The sequence below is a fragment of the Podarcis gaigeae genome (assembly GCF_964106915.1).
Source record: "Podarcis gaigeae genome assembly, chromosome: 8".
In the NCBI taxonomy this organism is placed as follows: Eukaryota; Metazoa; Chordata; class Lepidosauria; order Squamata; family Lacertidae; genus Podarcis; species Podarcis gaigeae.
The window spans coordinates 85741608-85756966 of NC_139684.1; the positions used below are offsets into that span (position 1 = coordinate 85741608).

A 15359-nucleotide genomic window follows, 5' to 3' on the forward strand; every position below is an offset into this window, starting at 1 on the left:
TCTGAAGAAGTGTGTATGCACACGAAAGCTCATACCAAGAACTGACTTAGTTGGTCTTTAAGGTGCTACTGGAAGGAATTTTTTACACAGAGACCCCAAAAGGAGTTAAAGACCAGGGGCACTAAGGTAAAGGTAAAGGTAAAGGTACCCCTGCCCATACGGGCCAGTCGTGTCCGACTCTAGGGTTGTGCGCCCATCTCACTTAAGAGGCCGGGGGCCAGCGCTGTCCGAAGACACTTCCGGGTCATGTGGCCAGCGTGACAAGCTGCATCTGGCGATCCAGCGCAGCACACGGAAACGCCGTTTACCTTCCCGCTAGTAAGCGGTCCCTATTTATCTACTTGCACCCGGGGGTGCTTTCGAACTGCTAGGTTGGCAGGTGCTGGGACTGAACGACTGGAGCGCACCCCGCCACGGGGACTCGAACCGCCGACCATGCGATCGGCAAGTCCTAGGCGCTGAGGTTTTACCCACAGCGCCACCTGTGTCCCCTACCAGGTGCTTAAAAGAACTTAGGCACGGGACACAAATTTGCAAGCGGTTTGCACATTTTGCTATTGCATTCATATCCTGCTTTTCCTCCAGGAAGCTCAAGGCAGTGCAGGTAGTTCGTCTCCTCCCCTTTTATAATCCTCACAACAAGCCTGCGAGGTAGGTTAAAAATGATCGGCAGGGACTGGCCTAAGGTTGCCCGGCAAGCTTCATGGCTGGGTAGAGACTTGAACCCAGGTCTTCCGGACCCTAGTCAGGTACTCTAACCACTTTGCCACACTGGCTTTCCATTGGCCCATGCCAATTCAGATAGATAGATAGATAGATAGATAGATAGATAGATAGATAGATGATAGATAGATAGATAGATAGATAGATAGATAGATAGATAGATGATAGATGATAGATAGATATAGATAGATATAGATAGATAGATGATGATAGATAGATATAGATAGATAGATAGATGATATAGATAGATAGATAGATAGATGATAGATAGATAGATAGATAGATGATAGATAGATAGATAAGGTAAAGGTACCCCTGACCTTTAGGTCCAGTCATGGCCGACTCTGGGGTTGCAGCACTCATCTCACTTTATTGGCCGAGGGAGCCGGTGTACAGCTTCCGGGTCATGTGGCCAGCATGACTAAGCCGCTTCTGGTGAACCAGAGCAGCGCACGGAAACGCCGCTTACCTTCCCCCCGGAGCGGTGCCTATTTATCTACTTGCACTTTGACGTGCTTTTGAACCGCTAGGTTGGCAGGAGCAGGGACTGAGCAACGGGAGCTCACTCCGTTGCAGGGATTTGAACCGCCGACCTTCTGATCAGCAAGTCCTAGGCTCTGTGGTTTAACCCACAGTACCACCCGCATCCCAGATAGATAGATAGATAGATAGATAGATAGATAGATAGATAGATATAAATTTAGGCCAACTATGAAATGAAAAGCTGCCCTGTAAGAAAAGCTCTTCTAACAACAACAACAGTGAGAAAGGAGAAAGGAGGGAGGTGATCCACACTGGTACAAAATATCTCAACCTTGAGAGCCAGTGTGGTGTAGTGGTTAAGAGCGGTAGTCTGGTAATCTGGGGAACTGGGTTCGCTTCCCCGCTCCTCCACATGCAGCTGCTGGGTGACCTTGGGCCAGTCACACTTCTCTGAAGTCTCTCAGCCCCACTCACCTCACAGAGTGTTTGTTGTGGGGGAGGAAGGGAAAGGAGAATGTTAGCCGCTTTGAGACTCCTGAAGGGGAGTGAAAGGCGGGATATCAAATCCAAACTACTACTCCTCCTCCTCCTCTTCTTCTTCTTCTTCTTCTTCTTCTTCTTCTTCTTCTTCTTCTTCTTCTTCTTCTTCAGCCTTGCAATGCCCCTGGAAGAGGCTGATCTGGAATCTGCCAAGACATACCTTGCAGAATCCGGTGATGGAATAGGCATGCCCTTTCAGCAGTTTCTCTGGGGTTTGTAGTTCAGTCTCCTCAGGACCACTAGCCTGAAGAAAATCAGGATGGACAGCACAGTCAGACCCACAGCCATCACCCAGAACAATTGGGTGACTAACTCTCCCCCCCCCCCCATTTGTCAATAGCCTTGAATATGTCTCTGAATACCAGTTGGTAAGATTCACAAGTGAGGAGAAGGTTGTGGCACTTGGGTCCTGCTTGAAAGTATCCCACAAGCATCTGGTAGGTCACCTTTGGCCTGATCCAGCAGGTCTCTCCCTAGAGTTACGAGTTTGTGGGTGCCAGCCAGACTCCTGGATCCAGTAAGAGTTAGAATTTAATGAAGGCTTGGGGTATTTGGCTGAGTGCTGGATGCTTCGAACTCCTGGATTCAGCAAGTGTTAAAAGTGTTAAAAGGCTAGACTCCAGGGTGACAGGTGTCAGGTCAGGGAATTGGAGGCAGAGAAGGGGGAGAGAATGGAACAGAGATCCGGTTCCTTTAATTAGCAGCTGCTCTTCCTCGGACGAGGAAGGTGATGAAGGGCTGTCAGGAGGCAATGAATCCGAGAGGGGGGAGCCAATTCCGGGGCCCAGCCACTCTTGGTTGGGCTCAGGAAGTGGATATGCTGGGGGAAACGGACTCACCATGATGGAGACTGACTTTTTTTTGTGTGATACATTTTTATTAGTATTACACAAATAGAGATACAAACGTATACAAAATTCATTTACATAACTTACATAAATTATATCCACTCCCCAAATCAAACAGAAAAAAGATAATAATAATAATAATAATAATAATAATAATAATAATAATAATAATAATAATAATAATTTATTATTTGTACCCCGCCCATCTGGCTGGGTTTCCCTAGCCACTCTGGGCGGCTTCCAACAAAGATGAAAGATACACTAACATTATTTTGGGCTCTGCCGAGCCTGGGACTTCCCTCCACCCCTTTGGTAAGTGTCAAATAAATTCTATAGTCACGTATTTTATTTTTAGTCTTACATAGTAACCCCTTACTGTTAGAGTTATTCCAACCCCGCCAGTGACAACTACATATTGGTTCCAATATACGTCCAATATTTATTCCAATTGTCATGAAATTTCTGTTCATCTTGATCCCTTATTCTTCCTGTTATTCTAGCGAGCTTGGCATAATTTATCATTTTAACCTGCCAATCACTTATATTGGGTATAACTTCCGTTTTCCAATTTTGTGCCAACATAGTTCTTGCGGCTGTAGTAGCATATAGGAATAAAATCTTATCTTCTTTTTTAATTTCTTTACCCGTCATTCCTAGCAAAAAAGCTTCGGGCCTTTTGGAAAAGGTATACTTAAAGATTTTTTTAAGTTCATTATAAATTGATTCCCAAAAGCCTTTCACTTTGCTACATGACCACCACATGTGGTAGAAATCACCTTCTACTTCTCCACATTTCCAGCATTTTTTGTTCTTTAACATGTACATCTTAGCCAGTTTCACCGGCGTATGGTACCACCTATATATCATTTTCCACAGGTTTTCCCTCAATGCCGTACACGCCGTGATCTTTATATTGTTGTTCCATAGTTCCAACCACCTTTCAAAATCAATATTATAACCAATGTCTATCGCCCATTTAATCATTGCCTCCTTCACCTCCTCGTCTTTTGTGTACCACTCCAATAAAATATCATATTTCCTAGACAGTGTTTCGTTCTTGCCTTCAATAACTTCCACATTGAACCAGTTACAGATAGGTAGCCGTGTTGGTCTGCCATAGTCAAAACAAAAAAAAATCCTTCCAGTAGCACCTTAAAGACCAACTAAGTCAGTTCTTGGTATGAGCTTTCGTGTGCATGCACACTTCTTCAGATACCTGAGGAAGTGTGATATCTGAAGAAGTGTGCATGCACACGAAAGCTCATACCAAGAACTGACTTAGTTGGTCTTTAAGGTGCTACTGGAAGGAATTTTTTTTGTTTCCACATTGAACTTCCACATGGAGACTGACTTTTTTGAGCTCTTGTAAATAGCTTGAAGAAACCAATAAATCTTTGTAAATATGGCTGGATTCCTGGACTCTTATCTCTACTAAAAAGGTAAAGGTACCCCTGCCCGTACGGGCCAGTCTTGACAGACTCTGGGGTTGTGCGCCCATCTCACTCAAGAGGCCAGGGCCAGCGCTGTCCGAAGACACCTCCGGGTCACGTGGCCAGCGTGACATCGCTGCTCTGGCGTGCCAGAGCTGCACACGGAAACGCCGTTTACCTTCCCGCTGGTAAGCGGTCCCTATTTATCTACTTGCACCCGAGGGTGCTTTCGAACTGCTAGGTTGGCAGGCGCTGGGACTGAGCAACGGGAGCGCACCCCGCTGCGGGGATTCGAACCGCCGACCTTTCGATCGGCAAGCCCTAGGCGCTGAGGCTTTTACCCACAGCGCCACCTTATCTTATCTCTACTAGCACCCACCAATCATTCCTGACAACAGGCCATTAAGAGAACAAAGGATTAAAGGACTGGGGGCCCTCCCTCGACAGATAGCCAGAGTTTAGAGTGGAGAGGTTAGGAGAGATGTTTGGATCTAAGGAAGCTCCTGCAGCCAATCGGAAGCTGCTGAAGCCCCGTCGGATGTTCGGCTTCCAAAAACAGTTCACAAACTGGAACACTCACTTCCAGGTTTGCGGCGTTCGGGAGCCAAAACGTTCAAGAACTAACCTGTTCGGAAACGAAGGTAGGACTGTATTTAAAACTTTCAGCCCCCACTCCTGATGTTTTTGGACCTTAACTTTCATCAATCAAGACTGCTAGAGCTAGTATCGGGTGCTGGGTCTGGCTCAATAGAGGCTTGGAGGTCTCAGCCCCTGGGAGCTGACCCACAGCTTGGTTTCGCCACTGAAGCAGCTGAGAAGATATTGCCAGGGATTTGGGGAGCTGGGTGTGCTGATGACACTACGCCCTGCAACCCCCTTAAATGAGTGCCCACCCCCCCCCCACACCTACCATAATGCTTGCTCCCATCATAGACCGCCTCTTCAGTGCCTCTCGGATGATCTTGAAAAGCTCTGGGTTAGGTGTTTTTAGCATAAAGATGGTCCCAACTCCGCCGGTGAAGTCCACAAAGGCTTCATTCATCATTCCCAGACTTATACCCTCGTAGGAGCCATTCAGCCTTTGCAGGAAGGAAAAGGCAGGAGTAGAGTAACAGATTGAAGAACAGAAGAATGAACAGAGGAATCTGCCTTGCACTAAGTTAGACCATTTTTCTATAGGTAGACCTTATGAAATTGTCTTCTCTGTACACCCAAGGCAGCGATCTACTCAATGCTACACGTCCTTCGGTCCTGAGACAACCTCCAACATTCCTCAGATGAAAATGGGGGTGCTCTGTTCTACTTTGGTGTAGGTGGGTGCCCCCCAACCCCATGCCCCATATATAGGCATACTGCCCATGGAATATGGGGAAAGGGTGGGGCTGGCAAAGCTGCCCCAATACCTGTTACCAAGAGGAGTGTGGAACAATACAGTGCCGGCAAAATGCCTTGGTTACATGCGGTAAAATTGTGAGGCTTCCATCAACCCTCCTTGGGCGTCAGAGGAGGCACCTGTGCCAGATGTTGACAAGGCAGCCCTTCTGTGCCAGCAGCGTAGTCTCTATGGTTGGCAGATGTGACCTCCCAAAGGCCCCTGTGCACCATTGCGAGGCAGGCCCCCCAGGCCGCTCCTGCTGCTGCCATCACCGTTGAGTGGATGTGTTGAGTGGTACCGTCTGGCAGAGCTGAGGAGGCAGCAGAAGTTGGCACCTGGACCCCTCTCCTCCCCTCCCCACAGGTCCCATTGCGCCACCATGCGAAGCTGGGTCACTGTCTCCTCTCTCCCTGCTCCTCCTCTTCCCTGCTTTCAGAATTCGGGACTTTGCATTGCATAGTGAGAAGCTGCAGTGGCTTAAGGGTTTTGCAACAGCCCCAGCATTTTCAGGGTAGTTGGAGACTATGGAGCTCTGGTCAGACCTCACTTGGAGTACTGTGTCCAGTTCTGGGCACCACAGTTCAAGAAGGACACTGACAAACTGGAACGTGTCCAGAGGAGGGCAACCAAAATGGTCAAAGGCCTGGAAACGATGCCTTATGAGGAACGGCTAAGGGAGCTGGGCATGTTTAGCCTGGAGAAGAGGAGGTTAAGGGGTGATATGATAGCCATGTTCAAATATATAAAAGGATGTCACATAGAGGAGGGAGAAAGGTTGTTTTCTGCTGCTCCAGAGAAGCGGACACGGAGCAATGGATCCAAACTACAAGAAAGAAGATTCCACCTAAACATTAGGAAGAACTTCCTGACAGTAAGAGCTGTTCGACAGTGGAATTTGCTGCCAAGGAGTGTGGTGGAGTCTCCTTCTTTGGAGGTCTTTAAGCAGAGGCTTGACAACCATATGTCAGGAGTGCTCTGATGGTGTTTCCTGCTTGGCAGGGGGTTGGACTTGATGGCCCTTGTGGTTTCTTCCAACTCTAGGATTCTATGATTCTATGATTCTATGAATGACAACTCTTTGTACAGTGGTACCTCTGGATGCAAATGGGATCCATTCCAGAGTCCCGTTTGCATCATGAGCAGAATGCAACCTGTGTCTGCGCATATGCAGGCCGCAATTTGCCGCGTCTGCGCATGTGCGTGACGTCATTCTGAGCGCCTGCGCATGCGCGAGCAGCGAAACCCGGAAGTAACCCATTCTGTTACTTCCGGGTCGCTGCAGGACGCAACCTGAAAACGTCCAACCTGAAGCGACTTTAACCTGAGGTATGACTGTATTTCGTTTTTGAAAGTTGGTTAGATGAGGGTCTAGCTTAAGGCTGCGCGATATGTTGATATATCGCCCCAAACTGGTTTGAATTCCATATTGTGAGATCGGTTTCAAAAATGTTGGCCCAGCCATATATTGAGAATCATGGTGGGTGGGTGCGGGTGGGTGTGGGTGTTTGCTATGCAAAACTGTGAAGCCAGCCAATGCCTCTACATAGCTCCATCCTTATTTCAGACTTTGTAATATATTGGTATATGATATACCGAGCCATAGCTTAGGACTCCACTCTCTTGGGGGGCCCAAAAAAAACCTAAAGGAAAAAAAACCCCTGGATGTACATTTCCAAAATACAAGATAAAATAACACCTACATACAGCAACAGTGTTTTGGGTTGTGTATGGACCTATTAGGTCCATAAATTACCATATGGCATATATTGAACACACAAAAACAGCGACAACTGGTTGTTGACAAAGGACAGCTGGACATATAAAGGGCCCCATTACCTTCAGTAGCTTAGGGCCTCATTAAACCTAAATCCGGGCCTGGGTATATCACCATGTTTAGCCAGCCATATATCACCAAGTTGAAAACCAGATATTGCCCAGCCCGAGTCTAGCTAAAACTGGGGAACCTGTGGACCTCTGGGTGTTGCTTGACTTCAACTCTCATCAGCTGTAGAGAGTTATGACTCTGCTGGCAAAGGCTGGTGAGAAAGGGAGCTTGCCAACACCTGGAGGACCCTCACTGGTGCTCCGCCGGATGTTGTTGGACTCCAGGACCCATCCGCCCAGGCAGTGTGGCCAATGCAGAGGGGTAATGGGAACTGTAGTCCGACAACAGCTGGTAGGCCTCAGCTGTCATGGACTGGCCAAATGCAGAAGAGTGGTGGAAGGCACCAGCTGGGGAACTCCCAAGGGAAGAAGGCTCACAGCCAGGGGATTGGTGGTGGGATGACAATGAGTGGTCAGAGGGAGAAGACTGGGAGAAGGATGTGTCGGAAACTGAAGAAGAGACAGGGCTTAGTGAGCGGGGAGAGTCTGTGGCAGAGAGCAGTCCAGAATCAGAGGCAGAAGCGAAGGCTGGAGAGGAGGGGGGCTAAGAGGCAGCTGAAGCATAGCTGTCAACTTACAGATTTGAAAATAAGGGACCAGCAGCCTCGAAAATAAGGGATCAGCAGCCAAAATAAGGGATTTTCCAAACACAGGTATGTTCAACTTCTGAGCCCCTCTGAGCCAAAGGCAGAAAGCCCAGCCAGCAGACAAATGAAGCCTCAAGCGGTAGTTCCCACAGCACAGCAACCCGGCAAAGGGGATGCAGCAAGGAAAACCACCATCACCTCTCCACTGGGAAGGGCTGAGCAAAGGCGAGTCCCCAGGCAACGTGGCTGATTTGATCGGCACAAGGCATGCAAGCTCCACCCCCCAGTCGTTCTCAGACTCCTTATTGGGTGAGCAGCGCAGCCAAGCAACACAGCTGGAGCCTCCCTCCTCCCTGGCCAGCAGGGAGGGAAGGAGAGGAGCTGCTTCCTTTGAAACCCGGGAAATTTAAGGGACATCATCAATAAGGGACAGCAGTGGGACACGGCGCTGGGATAAGGGACTTTCCCACCAAATAAGGGACGGTTGACAGCTATGAGCTGAAGAATCCAGGGAGTCTCCCCCTTCTACTGCGACCAGCTCCCTTCCCCCCATCTCTTGGAACACACAGAGAAATGAAAAAGGAAGAGCAGAAATTGGTTGTGCACAGACGCAGTCTGCAACTGCTTGGTAAAATCCCTGCAGGGGAGGGTTCTTAGGCACCTGTGGGAAGGCAGGGACCTTCTATCCTTACAGCTGCTGCATTTGGGCAAAACCTACTGAGCTGCTGGGGGTCACCAGGCCTGCGCTATCTTAGTTTCTTGAATCAATAGTTGACTTTATCGCTGACCTATGCTTGACTCCGGCTCCCGACAACGCCCAAATTAAGCAGTGAATTAAATAGCTGGTGTTCCACTCACTTGGCGTAGGCTTTCTCCAACAAAGGCATCCAGAACTCATCCTTCTCCTCTGAGTGCACGAAAATCAACTTTCCATTCACAGTGGGCAGAAAGTCATCCACCACGACATCTACCCACTGCCCATACTGCCAGAACTAGGAAGCGGGTGGGTGGGAGGGGAATGAATGAGAATGAGATGCTTTTGATTAGGAGAACCACTGTTCTTTGCCTGCCCTCCAGATGTTGTTGGACTACAACTCCCACCAGCCACAGTCAGCATAGCCAATGGTCAAGGGTGATGGATATTGTAATAACAGCGGTGCTGATTGCAAGGTAACAAAACCGGCTGGCTATGCAAATGGATTAAAACTAGTAGAAGATTGAGAAGGTGATCAAAGAAGAAGAATGAAGTGGTAACACCAGGAATTTAATGGACTTGCAATGGAAGGACACGGGGGGCGCTGTGGGTTAAACCACAGAGCCTAGGGCTTGCCGATCAGAAGGTCGGCGGTTCGAATCCCTGTGACGGGGTGAGTTCCTGTTGCTTGGTCCCTGCTCCTGCCAACCTAGCAGTTCGAAAGCACCTCAAAGTGCAAGTAGATAAATAGGTACCGCTCCAGCGGGAAGGTACACGGCATTTCCGTGCGCTGCTCTGGTTCGCCAGAAGTGGCTCAGTCATGCTGGCCACATGACCTGGAAGCTGTACGCCGCCTCCCTCGGCCAATAAAGCGAGATGAGCGCCGCAACCCCACAGTCGGCCACGACTGGACCTAATGGTCAGGGATCCCTTTACCTTTACCTTTACCTATGCTTGCAACAGGAGTGGGAAACCTAATTACTTTTGAAAAAATGTATTAAATTTAAATAATTTGGGTGCATTTGTTAAAATTCAAAAACTAATAAAATTATTTGATTAATTATTTGAAAAAGGATGATGGGTTTTGTAGTCGAATGACACCTGGAGGGCCACGGCAGCTGATTACATTTGAAAGCCTCCAGGATTCCATTCTGACTCTGTAAATTCTGCACCTCCGTGCTAGGAAATGGCTTTGCCTGGGCTTTGTTTTCACCCAGCAAAGTACAAGGGTAGCAGTGATGGGAATAAGCTTTGACCAGGGAGCTGATTGGACCTCCTGGAGGGGATGTAATGAAAGTCACCTGGAAGTGGAAGATGCCAGCATAGTCTGCCGTCTCAAAACTTTGACTCTGTGGGACCACCCTGTGCAGGAGATGTGGGTACAATGTGAGGGATGCTGCTGCTGCCAGAAACCAGCAGTTACCTGTCAGAGGTAGAAAGAAGATGGTTGCTATTTATTTATTTCTACACTGTTTGAAAGACCAAATGCTCCAGAAAATAGATGCACAACATCTCAGGATTCTGTAGAAGGCGGCATCCATACCAGCTTAATTTAATGAGGATGACACAGAGATCAGGGCAAGTTCGTACATCGAGTACAATGTAGATATGACTCTCCCTGCAAAGAATTCCGAAAACTGCAGCTCAGCCCCTCACAGAACTACAGTTCCCAGGATTCTTTGGGGGAAGACATGGCTAGGCTCCCGGCATTCACGGAGCCGCTCTAGGCATTGCGGATGTCGGGGCTTGGTTCCAGCATTCGCGGAGGCCCCAGAGAGCTCCATAGGCTCCGCTGATGTCCGGGTTTGCCTCCAGGCAGCGGACAACTTACTTCCGGGTTACAATCGTTCGTAACCCGAAAAAACGTTAGTTGAAGCATTCGTAACCCGAGGTACCACTGTATTTGATTTTATTGATTCTGGTCAACAAAATGTGGAGTTTCTTGGTGTAGAATTTTTTGTGGATTATACACAGCATGGAAAATAATACCAATTTCTCACCATTTTTGTTGCTTGTTTAACAGCAACTAGATACACAAAGCACGTGATGAAGGATTTGTCATCACGACGACGCTAGAGAAAGCTTCGCCTACTGAATTCCTGACTGTCGGGACTGCTGTAAAAGGCACAGCAGCAGGAAGCAAATAAATAGCAGCTCTGTAATAATTTGGGTTATCACTAGTTGTAGGATTGATAAGGAACAAAGAGTTTTGAAACCTTCTCATGTTTGTAGAGCGAAGCTGCTTTCTACACCCCAGACATAAACTAGCTGTTAAATGTTAATTGATAACGGCTTTCCTCCTCCCAAGGCATTCTAGAAATGGTGGTTTTGTGAGGATGATACTTGCAAGGACTGCTAGCCCTGTCCTGGAACTACAAATCCCAGGGTTCCCTGAGGGAAGCCACATCCATTAAGATGGTTTACTTCCGTTTAGCTAGTTTACATTTGTGGTAAAGATGTAACATCAGGCAGCCAATTAGACTTGCCTTTTTTTAACCATTCTTGGCATGCACAAATTTAGCAAGTAGAAAGACAGTTTTACTCATGTGAGTTTTACTATAATAAAGAGGATTACAAAGAGGATGTAATCGTGCTCATTCTAAAATTCGGTATGCCAGGCTGCCACCGAAGGCACAGGGGCAGCACCAACAGAAAAGGGTGGCAACTCAAAATTAATGAATGACTATGGCGCTGTGGGTTAAACCACAGAGCCTAGGACTTGCCGATCAGAAGGTCAGTGGTTCGAATCCCCGCGACGGGGTGAGCTCCCATTGTTCGGTCCCTGCTCCTGCCAACCTAGCAGTTCGAAAGCACCTCAAAGTGCAAGTAGATAAATAGGTACCGCTCCAGCGGGAAGGTAAACGGCATTTCCGTGCGCTGCTCTGGTTCGTCAGAAGTGACTTAATCATGCTGGCCACATGACCCGGAAGCTGTACGCCAGCTCCCTCGGCCAATAAAGCCAGATGAGCGCCGCAATCCCAGAGTTGGTCACAACTGGACCTAATGGTCAGGGGTCCCTTTACCTTTTTATATCAACAAACCTCTAATGCAGGGGTCAGCAAACTTCTTCAGCAGGGGGCCTGTCCATTGTCCCTCAGACCTTGGGGGGTGGGCAAACTATATTTTGAAAAAAAATAATGAACGAATTCCTATGCCCCACAAATAACCCAGAGATGCATTTGAAATAAAAGCACACATTCTACTCATGTAAAACACGCTGATTCCCGGACAGTCCATGGGCCGGATTTAGAAGGCGATTGGGCTGGATCTGGCCCCCGGGCCTTAGTTTGCCTACCCCTGCTCTAATGAAATACTATGTCCCCACTGTGGAAGGACATGTGGATCCAGAATTGGCCTCCATAGTCACTTACGGACTCATTGTTAAAACCCTGTTTATGGAAGACAAATCTTACTCGGCTACGAGTGATCGCCAGAGAAGTGGTGTGTGGCTGAGTCTTTTCCTAGCAGAGACACTCTGCTGTTTAATGCTCTAAATCTGCATCAGAAATGCAAAAGTTGATTCTCTCGACATCCTGCAAAGATGTAGTGATACAGGCAACAGTTTCCGATGTCGAAGGCGTAAAAGCCAGGCCAGAAGGCAGGGCGGAAAACTTAACAGCAAAGCAATAAGCTACAGAGAAGGCAAACATATGACACATTACCCAGTTTCCCCTGGCGGACGTCTGTACGGTTCATTCCTTCACAGATGAAGCGGGGCAATTGGGGCTTGCAGATGTCCTGTAAAGACAACACGGAAAAGTTGTTTCCATTACCTACTTCTGCAAAACAAACCTTGGTGCAACCAGGAGGAATGGGCTTTTGTGTGCAGTTCTGCTACCTGAGAGACAATTCCTTGGCTTGGAATGCACTCAGTGCTTTCATTCTAAGAAATCGCCAGCCCACCAGGTGAGCTGGAGGTGTAAACCTGGCTTTCCACATTTTAGAAAAGTTGGGTCCAGCGCCGAGGCCCTTCTGGCAGTTCCCTCACTGCAAGAAGCAAAGCTACAGGGAACCAGGCAGAGGGCCTTCTCGGTAGTGGCGCCCACCCTGTGGAACGCCCTCCCATCAGATGTCAAAGAGATAAACAACTACCTGACATTCAGAAGACATCTTAAGGCAGCCCTGATCAGGGAAGTTTTTAATGTGTGACATCTTAGTGTATTTTTGGTCTTTGTGGAGAAACCCAGCCAGATTGGCAGGGTACAAATAAATAATAATATAATAATAATATTAATTATTATTATTATTATTATTATTATTATTATTATTATTATTATTATTATTTGCCTCCCCTCCTCTCTGCCAAGCGGTGGCAAGAGCCCATGGGGTTTATATGTTCCTTTCTAGAATTGAGACACAGCAGAAACTGTCGTAGCTTTAAGAAATATGGTTTATTCAACTATTTACACCTTCAGTCTGCATGGAGGGAGTCCAGATTTTACAGCACAGTCCTTTCAAGAGGGGCTTGTCCCCCTTAGCCCTGGAGTCCAAGACACCTCTCCCCATCAACCCTGCAGCCAGCCTGCCCAAGATGGATCCCAGCCTTTCTCTGCCCCTTCTTCTCCCAGCACTCCTTGCTGCCAGACTCCCTTTTCCTGTTGCCTCAAACACACAAGTTACCCTGACAACTTTCCAAACCCCCTGCCTCTGTGTTTCTTAATGGCCCTAGCTTGGCCGGGTCGTTTTGATTAAGCTAGCACAGGAATTCCCTTATTTTTTTGTATGTAATGTTTATTAATTTTTCTGTTTTACAATATAAAATACTCAGTTTTACATCCTTAAAATATCAATGACTTCCCTTCTTTTCTTTCCATGGTTCATTTTATATACCGTATCATAAATCCCTGCATATTTTACAAAAGCTACACCATTCAAAAGGGACGCGGGTGGCACCACAGAGCCTAGGGCTTGCCGATCAGAAGGTCGGCGGTTCGAATCCCTGCGACGGGGTGAGCTCTCGTGGCTCGGTCCCAGCTCCTGCCAACCTAGCAGTTCGAAAGCACGTCCAAGTGCAAGCAGATAAATAGGTACCGCTCCGGCGGGAAGGTAAACGGCGTTTCCATGTGCTGCTCTGGTTTGCCAGAAGCGGCTTAGTCATGCTGGCCACATGACCTGGAAGCTGTCTGCGGACAAACGCCGGCTCCCTCGGCCCATAGAGCGAGATGAGCACCGCAACCCCAGAGTCGGTCACGACTGGACCTAATGGTCAGGGGTCCCTTTACCTTTACACCACTCAATATTCCATTATTACACGCATCAAAACTTATTTACACTGTTGAACTTATCTGAATGCTGCCAACATTTTCAGCTACACAATCATTTCCCATATATTCAATAAACGTTTTCCAGTCTTCTCTAAATGTACATTCTTCTTGTTCTCTTATTCTGCATGTTAGGTCTGCAAGCTGAGCAGTTTTGCTCAGCTCAAGAATTCCTCTGCAGCTTCTATTTCTCCCTTCACATCCCAAATCAACAAAACCATACCATTTATTAATTTCTGGGGTTTAGGGCTCCCCCCAAAAAATGTATAACACCTATGTTACTCCCTCCCCCCTCCCAAGATGCCAGCATCCCCAAAACACTCAACAGACTGGCTGTTGTACAATGCTTGCTTCTTTCGGGAACTATTGTATTTTTTGCTCTATAAGACTCACTTTTTCCCCTCCTAAAAAGTAAGGGGAAATGTGTGTGCGTCTTATGGAGCAAATGCAGGCTGCGCAGCTATCCCAGAAGCCAGAACAGCAAGAGGGATTGCTGCTTTCACTGTGCGGCGATCCCTCTTGCTGTTCTGGCTTCTGAGATTCAGAATATTTTTTTTCTTGTTTTCCTCCTCCAAAAACTAGGTGCGTCTTGTGGTCTGGTGCGTCTTATAGAGCGATAAATACGGTGCTCCTGATAATCAATGAACTGGATGTAAAAGGAGAATGTCTTTGTTTTGACTCACCTTTGGCCTCTGCCAAACCACCCCCTGGGCTTTCTTGGAGCCAGGTCCCAGCTTATTGTATCCAAGCGACTCAGGGCTGGGTTTGAAGTCGGGGTCGACAAAGAGCGATCCCTGCTGGAGACACTGGCGCTTCAGCTCCCCATAGTCCTGTCCCCCGTAGGGCAGGACCCGGGCAACTGCCTTGGCATCATCCTTCTCCAGGCAGATCGTGATACCGGAGGAAGCCATAGCTGAGATCAGCGGCAGCTGAGTCGTGGACTTGGGTTGGTTTATATAGAGGCAGATGAAAGGGATGAGCCATGGGGTTGCCCCTCCCAGGTTGGCTCAAACCGGAACCGTTCCACTTCCCGACTCGGGAACAGGGACTGTGCAATTTTATCAGGACTATGGTCACGTAGGACAAAGGGGTCCCTGCCCTACCCATCTTGGCCTGTTATCAGCCAGCGGCTTCCACAAATGGGTGTACACTGGCTTTCTGATTTTCAACTAGCCTTCCCTGTCGGCTTCCTCTTTTGTAATCTCAGTATTGCCCCTGTAAAACTCGGTGGAGAGAAAGACGGGGGCAAAAGTAGAATGAGTTGGGTTTTGTATATAACGGCAGCAGCTCGAACACTACACCCAAATAGGGGAAGAAGGAGAGGTCCCAGGAAAGGAAGAACAGCTTTTGAAGAGTATGGAGTGCACGGCAAGATTGGAGACCAAAACGATGGAAAATCCATCAAGGACTGGAGACCTTTTACTGAGCATTTAAAGAACTACCACAGCAACATGAAAACGCGAGCAGGGCTTGAAATATGAGCGACAGGGTTAAATAGGTTAAAATGGATGTGTCCAATAGTATACAGTGGACG

The 15359-nt window shown here is 47.8% G+C and overlaps 1 protein-coding gene across 1 annotated transcript in view; it reads right to left on the reverse strand.

Moving 5' to 3' along the window:
- CAPN12 (calpain 12) overlaps positions 1 to 14770 on the reverse strand; it is a 36018-nt gene extending 21248 nt beyond the window's left edge. Inside the window, exons 1-6 of the mRNA XM_083753836.1 lie at positions 14509 to 14770; positions 12227 to 12302; positions 9866 to 9987; positions 8729 to 8862; positions 4935 to 5103; positions 1907 to 1990 (exon numbers count right to left, since the gene is read on the reverse strand). Of these exons, the coding sequence (XP_083609962.1) occupies positions 1907 to 1990; positions 4935 to 5103; positions 8729 to 8862; positions 9866 to 9987; positions 12227 to 12302; positions 14509 to 14736 (813 nt within the window). The 5' untranslated portion in view covers positions 14737 to 14770. The remainder of the gene's footprint in view (positions 1 to 1906; positions 1991 to 4934; positions 5104 to 8728; positions 8863 to 9865; positions 9988 to 12226; positions 12303 to 14508) is intronic.
- Between the last annotated feature and the right edge of the window lie 589 nt (positions 14771 to 15359).